The sequence below is a fragment of the Nelusetta ayraudi genome, unplaced genomic scaffold (assembly GCF_046127955.1).
Source record: "Nelusetta ayraudi isolate G7.1 ecotype Tasmania unplaced genomic scaffold, CSIRO-AGI_Nayr_v1 ptg000084l, whole genome shotgun sequence".
NCBI lineage: Eukaryota > Metazoa > Chordata > Actinopteri > Tetraodontiformes > Monacanthidae > Nelusetta > Nelusetta ayraudi.
This window is the reverse complement of record NW_027466134.1, coordinates 4,300,001-4,318,751: the sequence shown is the minus strand read 5'-3', so window position 1 is coordinate 4,318,751 and position 18,751 is coordinate 4,300,001. Positions and strand designations below refer to the sequence as shown.

The window sequence follows — 18,751 nt, the reverse complement described above, 5'->3', positions numbered from 1 at the left end:
CACACACACACACACACACACACACACACACACACACACACACGCACACACGCACACACGCACACGCACGGAGCAGTGCATTTTGCACACAACAGAAGCAGAAAAGTCTCACTTCCTCTGCAGGAGCCAGCGAGCAGCAGAAATAGGGACGGTCGTGAGGGATGTGCGACTGCCAAAGATTTACGTTGGTGTCAGACTTTAACATAAATCAGCGCCAGCGAGCCAGTTCCCGTCTTGGGCCTCTGCAAGGCACCATTGCATGCACTGCTCTGCACTGCACTTACTTGCTTTCAGAATTGAGGTACGCGGCGATGGCGTCTCGCAGGGCGCAGAGCTCCAGTCGAGCCTGTTGGAAGCAGTCGGGAGGGGCAGGAGGATTAAAATGACAATAAAAAAATAAATAAAATGACCCTCGCCTGCGCTGTAGAGTTGCTGCGAGTGAACAGTGCCGAAAAATCCATCTGCTGTGTGATTTATGGCGTCAAACATTTCTAGCGTTGATCATAAAGCTGCTTTTGGTTTGCAGCCCAGGAGAACGAGAAGGTTGGCAGCCACCTGAGAGTGACAGTGAGAGGAAACAGAAAGTTCTGATGAAACCACTCAGAGGTGGCGAGCGTCTCCACACCATGTCAAGGACTGGGATTCAGTGGGAGCTCTTACGGAAACACACTGCTGCCACACCAGAAAAACAAAACAAAACAGGGCTCAGTATCGCCATCGTAACGTGAAAACTAGAACGTTTGTTACGCGATAATTTTCCACGTTCTAACGTGAAACCGTCACGTAATTTGGCGAGCATTTTCATGTGAAATGTTTGGCAAACAAAGGCACGACGTCTCACTTGCATTATTCTATTAAACTTTACTTTAAACTCGGTTGGAGGCAGAGTGAGATACTGAATTTATTGAGCACCATCCATGAAATTAATGTTGGGATGTTCGGAAGCGCAATGCTGCCATACTAAAAAAAAAAAAACAACCCAAAACCAACACGAAACTATCAGGTTATTTTGTGACAGTTTCAGGTTTTTACGTGATACTTTTCACGAAATAACGCGCTAGCTTGGCATTTTTACATTATAATGATCGTGTTAAAACGTGAAAGCGTTATAATGTGAAACTCTCACATTTTTTCGTGACAATTATATCGTTATAATGTGATAGTTTCATGTTATAATGTGACACTGATCCCTGTTTTGTTTTAGTTTTTTTTCCCAGTGTGGAAGCAATGCTTCCATGACCTCTTACTGGTTTCATCTTTATAGTGGAGATGAGATTTCCTTCACCGATGTGGCGCGAAAAAGCCTGAATTACTTCGGGTTCTGGTCCAAGCGAGCAGGTTAGTTTAAAAGAGCGTTGGGCCGCGAGCGCGACCCTCACCTGTCTTGACCCCAACCGTCAGCAGTTAGAAGAAACAACGGGTGAAATCCCCTCCCCAGCCTGAGGGGTCTCCTTATGAGTCAGAGTCTGAGTGGGGCTGCTCAACTGATCTGCGCTCACTGTGGGAATCCTGCACCGCGCCATTTACCTGCAGGGCTCCGTTCTTGCTGAAGGAGGACACGCACTGCATGAGGCGACACATCTCGTCTGCCACCGACTCCACAATCTTGGACAGGACCCGCGGCACCAGGTCCTTGGAGACGGTGAAGACCTTGGGAGAGGCAGAGAGCTGATCAGCCGAGAGACAGGAGCTTCTTCTCATCGTTCTTTCGTTTGTTTGTGTGTTTTACCTCAGCGTGAACAGTGATGATGTTCACCAGAGCTTCCTTCAGGTAGTTCCTCACACCTGAGGGAGGAGAAGTTGCAACATTGAGTCAGAACCACGGAAAATGGACCGCGGAAAGAAATAAAGATGCACATTTAGGGGCCGTTCACACGGAGGCTATTTTTTTTGTGTTCTTCAGTTGAACCGGGTCACAGTGGACCAGGTACCTGAAGGAGAAGGTGGAGGTTCTGTTGGTGGTTCAACACATCCCCAAGCTTGACACCAAATTCCACTTGAGTTTTGTTTGACATTGCAAAAACAGAAACTAGAAAAAAAACAGGTGCATATGTTGAATGAAGACTAGACTGTGTTGCAGAGTCGCTGAAAAATCAATGTTGCTGTGTGACGCCTGACGTCAAACCAACACAACAGAGAACATTTCTGCCGTTCATCATGAAGCTGCTTTTGGTTTCCAGCCCTGGAGAAACAAGAGGGGCTGGCAGCCATGTGAAAGTGACTGGATGAAATAGAAAGTTACCATAAAAGCATTCAGAGGTGGCGAGCGTCTCCACACAATTTCAAGGACTGAGAATCGCTAAGAGCTCTAACTGGTTTCATCCTAGCGGTGGAATTGTTTGAAGGCTGAAAACGGCCGACTGTTTCACCGATGTGGCAGGAAAAGGCCTTGAATTACTCCCGAGGTTCTGCTTCAAGGCTGGCCGGGCGATTGAAAGAAGCGTCGGCCCGTTGGCTTCACGCACTGCTAGCAACCCAAAGCCTGAGAGAGAGTGGACAGTGGAACCACAACGTGTCGGCACGTGACATTCCGTCGCGATTATCAAAGCTGTGCATGCAAACTTTACATGTAAAAGGTTGCGTCGAACAAGAAAGGTATTTTGGGTGAGTGAAATCTCGCACTATGAGTCAATGACTGCACCTGAAAAATGAAAAAGGTGCACAAACGCTTTCTTTTCGTCAGCCAGTAACGTGCTGCCTGGATACAGAGGCTGAGAGAACTTCGCCCAACACCCCCACACTAACACAAGCTCCCACACACACACACACACACACAAAAAAAAGTGCGACAAGTGAAAGTATCATATCCCAGATGTGCGGTTTTGCTGTGCAAAAACGTTCCTGTTTCACATGCAGGCAGCGAACGCACCTCGCAGCGAGGATGAACTTTCGGCCAACGCTCATCCTAAAAAAAAAAAAAAAAAAAAAAGGCAGTCTGACGGCGACGCGTTGCCCATCCGAACAGAAGAAAAAGCCACAGAGGGGGCCTTCGCAAACCCCCCCGCGCTGGGGCGTTGCATCATGCAGTGAGCAGAGAGGTTAACCACGCTTGCACCGTGGAGTTTCACCTGGGGGAGGGGGCCACAGTGCCTGCGACACCCACAGCCAATCACAAATACCAAAAGGTGACGAGTCAGTGAGTGAGACCGGGCGTTGTGACGGTAAGCCATCAAAGAGCCCCCGGCTTACACACAACACAGCACAACACATTATTTTATATGTCACGTTCACACGCAGCAGCGTTCAGGCTGGAAGCTGGAAACAGGTTGTGATCACCTGCAGCTCAAAGGAGGTGGTACTGCAGTCTAGGAGGCGCCGCCCGTCTCCTCTGCCTGCTAGAGGTCGAGGCGGTTGCATCCCAGGAGCACCTGGGACTGCAGCAGCACAACATGCTGGGCTGGTCAGCTGACACTGGGATGCACAAAGCCTAAATATGGCCATAATAAAACCTGCTGATGGAAGCGGCTCAACTTGGAAAAACCTCTCAAACACGGCTGAAAGGTTTGGAGGCTCTCGTGAGGTGGTTTTTTCAGACGGATCCATACAGTGGAATTTCACCATTCAGTGGAAACACCTGCAAGTCGCAATTGTGCTTTTGAGAATTTGTGTATTCGAGAAATATCGCTTTTATTTTGTGCAAAACTGTCACGGAAACGCAGCTACTGAGCATGTGCACAAGAAGGTGCAGGATGCAGGCTCTTCTTCCTCAAACTCAAATACACAGTGGGGACGAAGCTGCAGGCCGACATGAGAAAGTCTTCGTCACAGTGAACCTTTTCATATGGAGTTTGGCTGCAACACTGAATATGCAACAAGCAAAAGCTTAATACTACACAATAAATAACTTCATACTATGCACAGGCAAAATCAAATTACAAATTAAGAAAAAAACCAACACATTAAAACAATTAACATGTAAATAAAAATCGTAAACCTTTTTTTTTTTATTTGCAGCCTCCTGATTTAAATTTCAACAGCAACATTTGTCCATGGACTAATAACACATTTAAAAATAAAATAGCAATCATAAACCAATTAACCAATAATAATATCCTTCAATGATGATGGTGCAACATTCCAGCCTGACCTTGAAGTGGCACGAAAAAATGTTGCTTATAGTCTGTGAGAGGCAATAGTCTCTCTCTGCAGAATAGCAGCACTTTTTATCAACTGATGACTGATTATCCATCCATCTATCTGTCTATCCATCCATCCATCTATTTATCCATCCATCTATCCATCCATTTATCCATCCATTTATCCATCCATCCATCTGTCTATCCATCTATCTATCTGTCTATCCATCCATCCATCTATCTGTCTATCCATCCATCCATCTATCTGTCTATCCATCCATCCATCTATTTATCCATCCATCGATCCATCTATTTATCCATCCATCTATCCATTTATCCATCCATCCATCTGTCTATCCATCTATCTATCATCCATCCATCCATCCATCTGTCTATCCATCCATCCATCTATTTATCCATTTATCCATCCATCTATCCATCCATCCATCTATTTATCCATTTATTCATCCATCCATCTATTTATCCATCCATCCATCCATCCATCCATTTATCCATCCATCTGTCTATCCATCCATCCATCCATCCATGGTCAATGGGACTGGGCTTCCTGGAGGTTACCTGCAGGCGTCTGGCAGTCCCTCCAGTCGAAGTATCCGGCATAGATGCCGGGCTCCAGCGAGCCGGCGATGGGGTCGGCCCGCCTCTCGATGTAGGTCTCAAAGAGGCTCCGGTCCAGCTGGCGCACGGTGCGCACGCTCACCTGGGAGCGGCAGAGACGCGCACGTCAGAGGCAAGAAAGACGAAGCACGAGCGGTTCCTGCTGCAACACTGCAACTAGAAAACACGCAGCACCACTGGGAAAGAGCGTTGGTGTTTGTCAGCTATTTGTGGCTTTGCAGTGAGTTGAATAGACTCGATTGTCATTGTGTAACAGCGGGAGTGATGAGTGTCTCTCCTGGCGGTGCCTTCAAAACATGCATCTAAACGTTCAGGTAGCAATGAACCCATCAGGCTCATCTGGACCTTGCTAAGCTAGTGAGTCAGCGCACTGGGGGCCCAAACAAGTTTTTTTTTTTTTATTATAATTTTTTTTCAACATCACAATTCCTGATGTGAGACTTGCAGGATGCCTTTAAGGTCACGCAAATCCTCATCATCTCACTTGCACTTGAGCAGCACCCACACCTGACGACAGGCAAAAGCAAACGATGGCGCTTGAAATGCCGGTGCAAAAAAATCTGGAGGAGTTTCGCATCAACTCGCCATCGTCGCTTACACGAAGTGGGCTGACTGACTTCCCGAGTAAAAGCAAAAGTAAAAGTTCAGTCAAACCACATGGCGAACCACCAATGCCAGGGTCCACTTTCTGTACAAGAGCCCAACACACACACACACACACACACACACACACACACACACACACACACACACACACACACACACACACACACACACACACACACACAAAAAGAAGCGGCCTTAGATTTACACCAGCAGTCAATAGTTTGGACGCACCTGTTTCTGCTTTACCTTGACATCAAATATACGAGCAAGATATGAGGATTAATGTGGCAGAAGAAAAATAATGTTCAATACCTAAATGTGTGCTGTTCTATATATTTGATATGAAGGCTGGCTGTTCTAGATCCTCTCAAATATAAAACTTGTCTGAGTTATTTCACACGTTTCTGTCTAATACATTTCCCACACGCGTTCATCCATAGTTCATCCAAGGTGACAATCGAGCGTCGAATCAGAAGTCTGAGTCCAAACTGTTGACTGGCAAGTCTGTATTTTGCACTGGACAACAAATAACAACAATTAATATTCCACGTTGTTTTACATGCGTCACTATTGTAACACATCCTGTTTAGGAAATTCAAAGGTGGAGGATGTTGCACGGTGCAGAGCGAGCAGCGTCAGCGTTGGGAAACGGTGTGGTGGGGCTGACTTAGCCCGGTGATGATAACCGGCCGTCTATTCTTCATCAGAAATATTAATGCGGCCGAGATAAGCGCCGCTCAAAACCTTTCAGTGAAAAATAATGCTCATTTGGTTTTACAGGAAAACCAAAGCAACACTTCTTTGCATTGTGATTCAGCCATTAGTCATGCTGTCGCTTTGTGTGTGTGTGTGTGTGTGTGCGTGTGTGTGTGCGCAAAGATAGGAAAGAGGTCTAAAGGTGGAAGTGATCTCGTACGACCGTGACCTTTACTGGTCGCATTTCTTCTAAAGAGAAGTCTCATCTCTGCTGAGAAGAGAGAGAGCGAGGCGCCGCCATCACTGCCTGATCACATGCTGCTGCTGCTGCTGCTGCTGCTGCCGCTGCCGCTGAGAGGAAGCAGCGGCTGCAGCAGCCACCGACCTGCGTGATCTTCTCCGTCCCCGTCAAGCCGTGCTTCTCGAAGTGGTCGGCCAGGTTGAGGAAGGTGCGTCTCTCCAGGTACTGGCAGTTACTGAGGATGATCAGGAGACGCTGCTCCTGCACACACACACACACACACACACACACACACACACACACACACACACACACACACACACACACACACACACACACACACACACACACACACACTACTCAATACATAGTTGAGCACATGACAATGTTGCAAAAAGCTTTTTTTTTTTTTTTTTTTAATATATTTTAAAAACAGTCCACATTTATGTTTTACCATTTTCAAAATGACCCCACTTTGTAATTCTCAATATAAATGAGACACTTTGATTTAATGATGGTTTAAAATTAAAGGACATTGTTCAAACTTGGTCTCTGTATGAAATGCACTCCAAAAACACTCAAGATTTGCTGCTTTATGGCTCGACATGTTTGTTTTACTAAAAAAAAACTCTTCATATTTTTGTACATTTATTTTCACACGACAAACAAATCTTTACATTTAATTTACTATCAGATCCAAACAACCAAGCTGCTGTTTTTGAAATGAATTCCCCAAAAACAAAAGTTTGTGTCCATGTGCGTGTGTGTGTTTTTCAATGGCCATGACAATCAAGCCCACACAAAGACAAGAGGCTTGAACAGAGAGGAGTCGGGACAGAGAAAGTGATGAGCAGTGCAAGACACTATTTCTTTTTTTTTTTTTTTAAACCTACAAGTCGAACATCCCCGACTGTCTGAGAGGAGTGGAACACCTCTATATCATTAGTGACTGAGGTGCTTTCAACCCACTGCTAAGAAGGTCTGGTTAAAGGTCTGCTAAAATAGGGTTTCAAAAAAAAGTCTATGGTCCACACAGTTTGAACTGCTTTGTTCCCAGTAGACATTAGAAATAAGCCGAATGTGTAAATTGTACTGAAATATTTTCAATTGAACAGAACTTTTACACAACAATCGATCAAGTGCAGGCTTCTACAAAGGAATGAAATAAATAAAGCTGAAAAGAACCAGCGATACTGATTCATAGCCTACTGCTGTACGCAAGCTAGCAGCCAGTACGCAGTTGTTGCGAGTGGGTCGTGCAGTGGTACTGCCTGCAGCTACGCAGGTTACAGTTTTGAACGCGATCTCTGTGGAAACGGCCGTGAGTTTGCATTGAAAATAAATCGACGTACGAGACAACTTAACAATACGGGGGAAACCCCCGACCCGTATCCATTCAAAACAGGATGCACCAATACATTGCCAAATACTGGACAATTCTGTGACGTTTGGCAAATCCCCCTGCCGCTGCCTGCTACTGCCAACTACAGGAAGCGTCGCGACGCTGCTGCTGAGACACCCGTCCCGCAGAACGCAATGACAGTTTAATTTCTAACATTATTCCACCATCACAGGCGTTTGCCATCGACGGTCTGGCGTTTGAACTGAAAACCATTGACTCGTGCTAGCCTAGCAGCAGCGGACTCCGCGACACGAGAAGACTGGGTTACAAATGGGCTGCAACCGCCTCCACTGAGGCCCGATGGCCAAGATTCTGAACCGCCTCTTCAGTAGCCGCCACACAAATAACACATTCAGTCCAAATCCAGGCTCAATTCCGTCGCTCTTTCATTCCACCCCCACGTTTCTCTGCACTCCCTTTCCCACCTCTCCTCGCTTCCCCTGACCGATGAAGAACAGGATTGCGCAAAACACCAACAGCGCATTGCCGTCCTCCCGAGCGGCAAAGACCACGTGCGTTTGGTGCTTTTGGTGCGTTTGGTGCACTTGGTGCATTTTGGTGGCCCTGAGACGGCGAGAAGAAAAACATCATCGACGGCAGTTTTTTTTTTTTTTTTTTTTTTTTTTTGAAGAGCAGCGAGCCAAGCGGGGTGAGTCAGGGCCGCCTCACCCTGCTACACACGCTGGTTGCAAGGGGGAAACCCCACTTGCACCTTGCTCCGTTTCCCTTTTACCAGAAGCATGATGTGCCTTGCTCTCCTTCCTCCTCCCCCTCGCCGCCGCCGCCGCCGCTTCAACCCCCCCCATGCACCCAACATTTCAAACAAGTTACAGGAAATGAGGATTCGATGTTTCTTGTCCGCGGCCGGTAAACAGCCAGATGCCATTTGGTGAGTTTAGATGAGTGGAGCAGCCACACAGTCAGAGAGGAGAGGAGAGGAGAGGAGAGGAAGGGAGAGGAGAGGAGAGGAGAGGAGAGGAGAGCAGAGGGCCGACGCTTCAACGTCGGCCCTCTGCTCTCCTCTCCTCTCCTCTCTTTGCTGGCTGGACCCCGGATGTGGGATTTTTTTTCCTTTTCTTTTATTAAAAAGGAACAATTATTAAAAAAAAGAAGGAATAATTCTCACTGGTGTTGGACTGAAGCCCTCCTGAGAGCCAGGAAACCGATCCGGAGAGGACAGGTCCACTGAGATGTCGCTGGACGAGACAGAACAGATCACGTTAGAGAGAGAGAGAGGGAGAGAGAGAGACGGAGAGAAAAAAAAAGAAGGAAGAATTCAGAGAAATAACGAGAAGAGAGGCAGTCGGCTACTCACTGAGATGAATCGGCGTTGTCGGTCTTCGTGCTCAGCTGCTCCAAGCAGTTTATGAACTCCTGCGTCAAACGCACAGCATGTGAGAAAGCAAAACAGTGCCTTGCTCATCACTCCCAGCTCACACTCAGGTGTGACACTGCAGGTTGGGACAAGAACGCTGACAAACTACGCGATGCAACACTGATAAAAAAGCATATTTAGAGTTATTGAAGGTGTTTTTTCCTTTGCTGCATAATTATTATGTCAATAGGTTTGATAAATCCTTTGACATTTATGTGTATAGACTGAAAATAAAAAGAAATGACGCAACATCCATGATAAGGGCATCTAACTGTTCTCACCTTCATGATGCTCATGCTGAGCTCAGTGGCCTGGTCTTGGACCTGCTCCAACTGCAGTACCTACAGTTGGACAGCAGCAATACGTTAGAAGTTATTTCCCTCTCATTATTCTTGGAAAGAATCAAATCAAACCCGACTGAATCCAAAAAGAAACAACTAGAAAACTATTTCTCATTTCTACACTTCAGAAAGAGCGTCAGAAAAACACTGAAGATGAAGCAGCTTCCATCATCTCACAGTCACTAAACACACATGGGATTTTTCAATTTCAGAATCCCAAGCTGGACAGTGGCGTTGGTCTGTCTGCTGTATCGACTGCGTTTATCTGCAATAAAGGCTTGCAGAAGCTCTTCTCACGTTGATTTCTCCTGGTTTGACCTCCAGAGGCTCTTTGAGAGACTGCAGCATCTGCACCAGGCACTGCTCAAACTGTGACGGCTGCAAACACACAAAGAGATGGTGACAGTTAATGGAACACAATGCATCACGTGGGGTAGAAGCACATGTTAAAGACTTAAAACGTGATTACATTTTTTTTTTTTTTTTTTTTACATTATCAATAGTGTTTAGGAAAAATGTTTGAATTTAGAAAATGTCATCAATTATTTACGCTTGTTCTTGGGAAGACAATGTTGTGGCTTTGTGACTCATTATTCATTACTTACCAGACTGGTAATTCCCTCATTATCAACAACCCAGTCCTCCTTCTCAGCCAGCCTCTTGACATCTATGAGCAATAAAAAGAGCCGACTGAAATCATCTGAGCATATCAGAATGAAACTTTGAAAACAACCTAAATCGAGGGATTATTTCCCGATGGTGTTAATAAAGCGGAAGATGTGCATGGTTAAAGGTTTGTGGGGGGGGGGAGAACCACACAATGCTAAATCATAGCCTTCAGCAAAGACCACAAGTGTGGGGTGAGTTCAGTGAAAACAAGCCGATCTTCTAAAAATGACCACACGTAAACCACAAGTGAAACTGAGCGTTGTCTGACTCGACTCTCGGAGGCGTTGCTGCACAACTGGCCTGGACAATGCATAAGAGGACAAGGAGCAGTCGGCATCGAAATCTCACTCAAGGAACGCTGCATTTCTCCGGAAGATTCTGCCCTGTAAGACGACCGCAGCAGCAACCTTTAGAGTGGAAATCCTGTGTAATGCCCATGTGCAAGGCAGCGGCAAGCTTGTGCTGTGGAACTAAAAAACCTTTTCCCTCTGCATCTTGGTTGCATACAAACTGAATCCCTCCAGACCGTTGTTTTTAGTGTTGCTAAAGGTTCTGCAGGGATTTAGTTTTAGTAAATGTTCTGCAACATGCAGACAGCAAATCCTGCAAGTCCGAAAATACTATGAACAAAACTATTCACAATATGTTACTGTTAATAAGGCTGACTATAAATAATATTATCTATATGATATTTTCTTATTCTTAATTCACATTTAGGATGATTTCTAGCTGACAATGTGGACTGAGAGAGTCTGTGTGGATATCAATTTACTGGTCACGTAAGCATTGGATGGTCAGTGATCGTCCTGCGCTGTGTTTTGTGCACCTGTAAATTACAATTTAAGCTACCGCTGTAGAAGGTTGTTTCATGATTAGCAATGAGATTAGCATTAGCATTGGATATTTGTTTACACAGTGTCATAGGAGAAGCAAAGGTTATAATGGCAAAGAGGAAAATATGACGTTTGATTTCCATTTGGTGCCACGAGGCACTGGTTTTGCTCCTTCTAAAGTCCAAATCAACTGTGACAGGTATTGATTTGTATTCATACCTGATGCTGGTCTTCTGTACTACTCTCAATCGTTGTCATGTCATGTCATTAAGAGTGCAGAGTCTGGACCTGCTCTATATGTAGCTCCAAGATTGTAAAAACTGATACGGTGCTATGAAAACAAAGCTGAACTGGGCTAATATGGAAGATATATATTGCATATAGCTCCCCAGTAAAACGACCCCCCCCCCCATCCCATCGCAGGCTCACCTTCTGTGGTGTGCAGCAGAGTCACCATGAGACAGTGAACTCTCAACTCCAGCAGCAGATCCTGGATGACTTGCAGCAAATCATTTGGGATCTCCAGAGCGGAAAGAGACTCGTGACAAGCCCTGGACAAGCATACAAGTCAATATTGCTCCACAGAAGTCGATGAGTGGTGAATTTAAAATTAAGATTAAAATTCTGAACGGCATCTTTAAAGTGGATTATATTTAACTGGGCACCAAGATTATTGATTTAATCCCTCATGACAATTTTTTACAAAATGCTCTAATGCCCTTTCATTTCAGCAAAGTAACTGGACTACAGATTGAAAGACAACTGATTGGCTAGCTGAGGCCAAGACTAATATCAGTGACAGAGTTCTGTCATTGGCTACAATCAAGAGTTGCTTCAAAGCAGAAATAATCATTTAGAGTGAGGAGCAAAAACTGGACACCAGGCAGGAAGAGATGCAATCTTTTGGAAAGAATAACACCAGACTGCTTTGTGCTGGATTGATAATATAGACAATAATACTAAGCCAATCATCAACATCATCTGCTGCAGAGTTGTGCTATTGTCGTGTCACATGCAGAAGCAGAGTGTGCAGAATACCTCACGGTGTGTATGATCTGCGTGAGCCAGGCTCCGGTCAGCTCCGTCTTGTTCTCCCAGCCGCCGTACAGACTCAGCTCAGGGCGCGGCAGGGTGGTCGGCAGAAGAGCCCCCCGAATGAGCTTCACTAGCCGATGGGTCATCTCCTCGATCATTTTCTGTGAGACGGAATTGACAATCACGCATCATCAGCTTGCACGGAGGATGACCGTCGTCCAGAAAACGACGTCACTGCGTTAGAACGTACTTTGAAATCGTTCTGTCTCTGCCGGGCGTTCTTCTTCGATTTTTCCACATGCCCAGATTTCTCTCCGGTCTGCAGAAAGGCACAAAAACAGGAAATATTTGCAGAAGAAAGGCCTTTTCTTTTCTTTTTTTTAATTCACTTTACACCAAGTCTACAGATTGCTGCTAAATGGGCCCTAATGTGAAAAACTGACTTGTTCAGCTCTTTAAGATGTCTTAACTGGCAGGCCAACTAAACACCAAATCAACAACAAGTAAGAAAAGTGACAACCTGAGCATTTCTAGATCGACTGGCTTGTTCGAGTGACAATCTACAACGTAAATAGTCATGAAAATGAAAGAAAACCCATTAAATCTGGAGTATGTGTCCACATTTTTGACTGGTAGTTTACGTATATATATATATATATATACATATATAAATATATATACATTTATTTCTGTTATAACTAGAAGCCCAATGAGCATTTTGCTGAGAGAGCTGAAATGAGAGCCAATAGTAAAAAAAAAAAAGAAAAATGAATTAAATATAAAAAGTATCAGTTTGTGTCGATACTGCTGCATGCTTTTACTCTGTTTCAGTCACTGAGTTGTGTTTGATGCGTTTGGAGAACAGCGTTCACACGCTTGCACAAGCCTCATGTATTCACCTCACTGAACAGACTTCCATTCACATAAGAGATCCACAGCTTCCAGAAGTTGGGCAACTGACCAATCACCACGTCCGACAGCTTCTCTACGAACTGCACCTGCTGCGGGGTTTCAAAGCGCCAGGCTGCAACAGAGAAGCAATGCATGAAGTCAAAAAAAAAATCGACCTTCTTGGGTGTTAAATGGGCTTTGCAGGGAACTGAGCTGCAGTAGAAAAAACACTGAAGAAGAAGAAGAAGAAGAAGAAGAAGAAGAAGAAAAAGAAAAAGAAGAAAAAGAAGCAGCTTCCAGGCAGAGCAGTTACTTGTGCGCTTATGGTCGAGACTGTTGCTGCTTTACACTAAATCTTAAACAGTCTGATTCCCCGAAACACTGTCGCCTATGTCATAAAGTGTCGCACACAAACAAACAAAGGCTGAGTCAGAGTGACGTTGAGGCAGGGAAGCCCCTCTCAGCCAGTGTCTCCTGTGATGTGGTCGCAGCACTCACTGCTGGGTCGAGGCGTCCTCAGACTGCCGCCTCTCTTCAGCGACGCCGTGTGGCCCAGTCTGCCCAGAGCGGCCGGCCGGCTGTCCCCCTCCAGGTCCAGAGCACCCACACCCACTGACACACAGAGCAGAGCGGAGAAAGGAGGGGAGGGAGGGGAGGAAAAAGAAAAAATAGAAAGGGGGACATAAATGAAACTGAAGGAAAGAGAAACACATACTTCACATATCAAGTGAGCCATTTTTCATAATTCCCACATTCTTCTGTAAGCCTCAGCGGGCTTTCACACAAAACAAGCCTCCCTCAGCCCACTCGGCTTCTCTTTATTTGTGTTCTGTGCCGTCTCTGGCCCGACCCGGAGTGGAGAGAATGTCCCGTTGTTTCCAGCGAGAGGGCAACAAGAGCTGCGAGCTTTCCAGGACGGTGCTGGGGGTGAAGCAGGTTTACAAGGTGGGACTGAAGGATAATCGTAGGCAATAGTTTACTTTAAACTATATGTAGCATCCGTGGACAACATAAAGCACAGCTCTGGACCCAATTCTTCACTCTGGATTTAAAATTTCAGCGCTGTTATTCATGTCCGTACTGTCTTGAAAGTGTTTTGTTCCTAACATGAAGTTTTAAATGTTTTTTTATTTTATTTTATTGTTTGGTGTTTTTACTTTTCATTTCTGCTTTGTTAATCATTTGTACCTTTCTCCTGGCTGCCTGCCGTGTTGACAATTTGGCATGATGACAAAGTTGGCAAAACCCCCACGTTGGTTACTTGCTTGTGTCAGCAGGTGTTAATCATCATTCTAAATGATGTACACTACCAGGACACACACTTCTGATTTAAAGGTTTTTCTTTCATTGTCATGTCTTTTTCCATTGTAGATTGTCACTCAAGGCATCAAAACTATGAATGAACACATATGCAATATGTATGGAACAAAAAAAAAGTGTGAAATGACTCAAACAAGTTTTATATTTTAGATGATCTAGAATAATATATAGAACACAGCATATTTAGGTATTAACTGTTTTTATTTTTGCTACATTTGATGTCTTCAGTCTATACAGTGTAGAAAGTAGTAAAGATAAAGAAGAAACAGGTGTGTCTAAGCTTTTGACCGGTCGTGTAACTTCCAATTACTATTTCCCTCGGTGACCGATGGTGGTGCATGTAGCGCACTGGATGGGAAAATCAGCAAGATGACCCAAAAGGTAAAAAAAAGAAAAAAAAAAGAGACGTTGCAGGGACCAATCAAAAGAGTTCGGGGCGTGGTTATCCCTATTTGTTCCTAGGGAAAGAAATCTCGCCAAGCCGTTTCCTCCGAGACGAGAGCCAACCTGCCGCATCCGTCCGCCCACTAGGTGGCGACAGGGAGCTTTTGAAGCCACACGCAGGCAGGCAAAGGGGAAATTCCTCGTCGCAAGTACGCCCTCTTATCACGGCCGGGTGAGATTAACTTTTCGCCGCTGAGACGGCTCTTTAGAATCACGGCGCGAAGGGGGCGAAAGTTGACAAACACACTTGAAAGTGAAACGACGCGGCGATGTGAGGGCATTCAATCTTTTACTACAATGAAAACGAAACTCCCAAGTGCAACTTTATAAGAAGAAGAAGAAGAAGAAGAAGAAGAAGAAAAAAAATCTTCCCGCCCACATTCTGTCTTTGTCTAAATCGAGCCCCAAAAAAAAACAACCGACGGCCACATTTCCAAAACACACGTCTGACACGCAGAGAGAAAAACAAAAGTGCAGCTCGTGAGTCACGGGCCCCGAATGTGGTGTGTAAGCAAGTACCGAGAAAAAAAATCCCCCGGTCGGGCCGAGCAGCAGAAACTGCGCTGCCGCCATCCACACGAGCAACTGTAAGGAAATTTTTAGTTGAGTCATTCGAACCTGTTAACACGCAAAGCTCTCTCTTTCTGTCTCACACACACACATACACACACACACACACACACACACTCTTCAACAGAGCCTGTCTTTAGCTGCTGCTGTTGATCCAGGTGTCAGCTGAACTCCATCCTTGCAATGCACAAATGTGTAGCATGATGTACAGTCAAAAGTCCGGACACACCCTACGAATTTTGGGTCTTTTCTTTCATTCTCATGATTATTGACATTGCAGTTTCTCACTGAAGGCACAAAACTACGTAAGAACGCACGTGGAATTCTGTAGAAAACAATAAAAGTGTAAAATATGTCGCGTTTTATTTTGAAATTCTTCAAAATAGCCACCTATCATAATAAGCATATTTAGAGTTATTGAAGGTGTTTTTCTTTGCTGCATAATGACATATATCTTGCTCATATATCCGATGTCTTCAGTATCTATCTGCAGTGTAGACAGTTGTCAAGATAAAGAAGAAACAGGTGTATCCAAACTTTTGATTGGAAGTGTATGTCAGAGTGAACAGGGCTCAATATGAGAATCTAAAGGCTATTTACGTTCACAAAACGAGACGTGTGTCTTGTTTTCCTTCCTTGAAGCCGCTGTGCTCTTCCTTGAAAAAAACAAAACAAAAAGGGAACAGCAGTGTGTGTGTGTGTGTGTGTGTGTGTGTGTGTGTGTGTGTGTGTGTGTGCATGTGTGTGTGTGCGTCCGCTCAAAGCGGTGATGATGTGTGTCACCTGCTCACTTCCTTATCAGGTCGCCAGCTAAGTTCCTGTTCCCTGAGAGGTCGCTGACCCAGACCGCACACACACACACACACACACACACACACACACACACACACACACACACACACACACACACACACACACACACGCCCCTTACTGATTCCATGCACGGATACAATACATTTGCACGTATTCTTCGGACAGTTCCGGTCTGCTTCACTGCTTTATTGTTTGAATCTCTTGACTCTGCTCGCCGCATCGTTCGAAAGAAAGCCAGGTGCATTAAGAAATCCACTGATTATTTATAAGCTTGTGAATTCACATGGATGTTACTTTATGCCGCTTGGAAGAGCGACAATCAGATATTTGAGACTTGCAAAGGTTGGTTGCAATTGAATGATTAAATGTTTAAAAATGTTTGAAGGAAGTAAAGTAAAAGAAAATGCAATGGACAGTATAATATAATGGACATCACCAAATACATAAAGACAATAAGAAAGAAATTGGTTTGGTTTCACAAGGTGTTCTTCCTTTTTTGATTTTAGGATATTTTCTTTTTTTAAACTCACTTTAAATGTGCTGTTCTCTTTAAATAAAGTATCAACGTATACTAAAAAGGGTCTGTACAAGAGAAATCAGAATGAAATAAAAACATACAGGCCCACACGCATACACCCGGGGAGTAATAATTAACACATTTTCTTTTCAAGTGGTCCTGACTGAGCCTTAAAATCATAAACGCATGTCTCCCGGTCACACGAGCCCATACCAGAGTCACTCTAATTGTCCACTGACAAACAGATTTTCCTGAGAACAAAATTTCCTGCTAATTGTATTGACATTGGCAGGAGAAGCGCCGCTCAGGAAGTACGACTTGCGCAGTTTATAATTGAACGGGGCAGAGTCAAATTGCAGCCGCGGGCCGGCACGGCGGGACTGTTTAGACATACGGAAGCAACTTGCGCTGCTCTGCTTCCTCGCAAGAAAACTCGAGCTTCGGGCTTTGAAGGCGGGTGGCTCTATTCCACGTTTGGGGCAATTTATGCGCTTAATTAATGCGCGTCGGAATGACACCAGAACGGCCTGTGGCCTAGTGTTGTGGAAGGAGGGGGCGCGAGACAGACGAGAGAAAAAATGAGTTATCGCCATGGCGGCGGCCGAACCGTGGCGAGGAGGCAGCGACCCCCCGGGGACCCTGCGCCGACGCTGACAGGACAGTAAAATACACACCACCAGTTAAAAGGTTTGGACTCAGCCTCTGAACTGAATGTCTTTTCTTTCATTCTCATGACCATTGACATTGCAGTTTGTCACTGAAGGTATCAGAACTACGCATGGACACATATGGGATTATGTAGGAAACGATAAAGGTGTAAAATAACTCAAGCATGTTTTGTATTGAATTTCTTCAAAATAGCCACCGTTCATAAAAAGCATTTATTGAAGGTGTTTTTCTTTGCTGCATAATGCATTACAGTACTACCCAGAAAATTAGAATCTCCTGAAAAGGTTGCAGTATTTCTGCAATTCAACTTAAAAGGTGAATGTGACATATTATATAAAGGAATAATATGCAAATCAATATATTTCAAGTTTTTATTTCTTTGGATTTTGCTGATCAGGTCTTGCAGCTTGAAAAAAAAAGCCCTCAAAATTTATAGTTTATAGTTATAGTTTGTGGGTTTAATAAGCTGAAAATCTTAATGAGCAAAGTTACAACAAGGAACTGCTTGAGATGTCAGTTTGCGTGGAATGGCTCAATAAAATGTGTTGCTTTCATCTTTTATGTTAAATTGCCAAAATAAAACAACTTTTACTCGATGTTCTAATTTTTCGGGTAGCCCCTGTATATCTTGCTCATATATTCGATGTCTTCAGTATCTATCTGCAGTGGAGAAAGTTGTAAAGATAAAAAAAAAATATTGCATGAAAAGGTGCATGTAAACTTTTGACTGGTAGTGTTGCTCAGAGTGAGATATGAAGAGGAAGAGGAGGAAGAAGATGCCAGCTGAGAGGAAGCTGTGAGGTACCCCTGTACGTGGTGGGCCTGGGGGGAGGGGGGGGGGTTCAGGCCATCTGAGATGGGAGGGGCAGAGGAAGGCTCGGGCAGAGGGGGGGGGAGTTGTGGATGTGGTTTTGCGACGGTGGCTGGTTTAAAGAGGAGCTCAGGGTGGAGGGACGTTCCGGCAGGCACGAGTTTCATTCTCTGTGCGGAATGACGATGGTAAATGGCTGCCAGGTGTGTGTGTGTGTGTGTGGTGGATTGGAGCGAGGCAGCAGAAGGGACAGGAGACACCTGTCTGTGGCAAACAACAAAAACTGCACTGACAGAGAAAACGAGGGCGGGGCCGGTTATTGCGTGTGATTTATTTATTTTTTTTCGCAAATAGAGGAAGTCATAAACAGGAGGAGGCTCACTGGTTGACAGAGTGAAAGTTTGACCTGCAGTGCAGGGCTGTTTTAATGAGGGCCACTCTGGGATGCTACCCAAATTACTACTGAAAAATTACGGGAAAAAAACGCAGGGTTGCATCGATACCAATATCGGTACCGATACCGGGCTTGAGTACTCTACTCATGCTCATATTCATATTCAGAATTATGGCTTACGCGCTTCACACCATTCAATGGAAACCCCTGCAAATGGCAACTGTACTATGTTGAAACTTGAGAAATATCGTTTTGATTTTGCGAAAAACTGTCATGGAAACGCAGCTTCCGATACCTGGATATCTTAAAGGAGACTTTTGAGATATTTATTTTTCCACTGTGAAACAACACACTTTTTAAAAGGTAGTTTGCGTCTAAATTGTAAAAAAATTTTGGATGATTTACAATC

The 18,751-nt window shown here is 44.7% G+C and overlaps 1 protein-coding gene across 1 annotated transcript in view; it reads right to left on the bottom strand.

Annotated features, from left to right (window-relative positions):
* The window catches only part of exoc2 (exocyst complex component 2), a 54,849-nt gene that overhangs the window by 1,837 nt on the left and 34,261 nt on the right, over positions 1–18,751 (bottom strand). The window contains exons 12-26 of the mRNA XM_076045359.1: positions 13,303–13,416; positions 12,813–12,937; positions 12,164–12,232; positions 11,917–12,074; positions 11,308–11,429; positions 9,982–10,043; positions 9,674–9,754; positions 9,317–9,376; positions 8,976–9,034; positions 8,787–8,856; positions 6,403–6,519; positions 4,656–4,797; positions 1,730–1,785; positions 1,528–1,650; positions 285–346 (exon numbers count right to left, since the gene is read on the bottom strand). Of these exons, the coding sequence (XP_075901474.1) occupies positions 285–346; positions 1,528–1,650; positions 1,730–1,785; positions 4,656–4,797; positions 6,403–6,519; positions 8,787–8,856; positions 8,976–9,034; positions 9,317–9,376; positions 9,674–9,754; positions 9,982–10,043; positions 11,308–11,429; positions 11,917–12,074; positions 12,164–12,232; positions 12,813–12,937; positions 13,303–13,416 (1,420 nt within the window). The remainder of the gene's footprint in view (positions 1–284; positions 347–1,527; positions 1,651–1,729; positions 1,786–4,655; positions 4,798–6,402; positions 6,520–8,786; positions 8,857–8,975; positions 9,035–9,316; positions 9,377–9,673; positions 9,755–9,981; positions 10,044–11,307; positions 11,430–11,916; positions 12,075–12,163; positions 12,233–12,812; positions 12,938–13,302; positions 13,417–18,751) is intronic.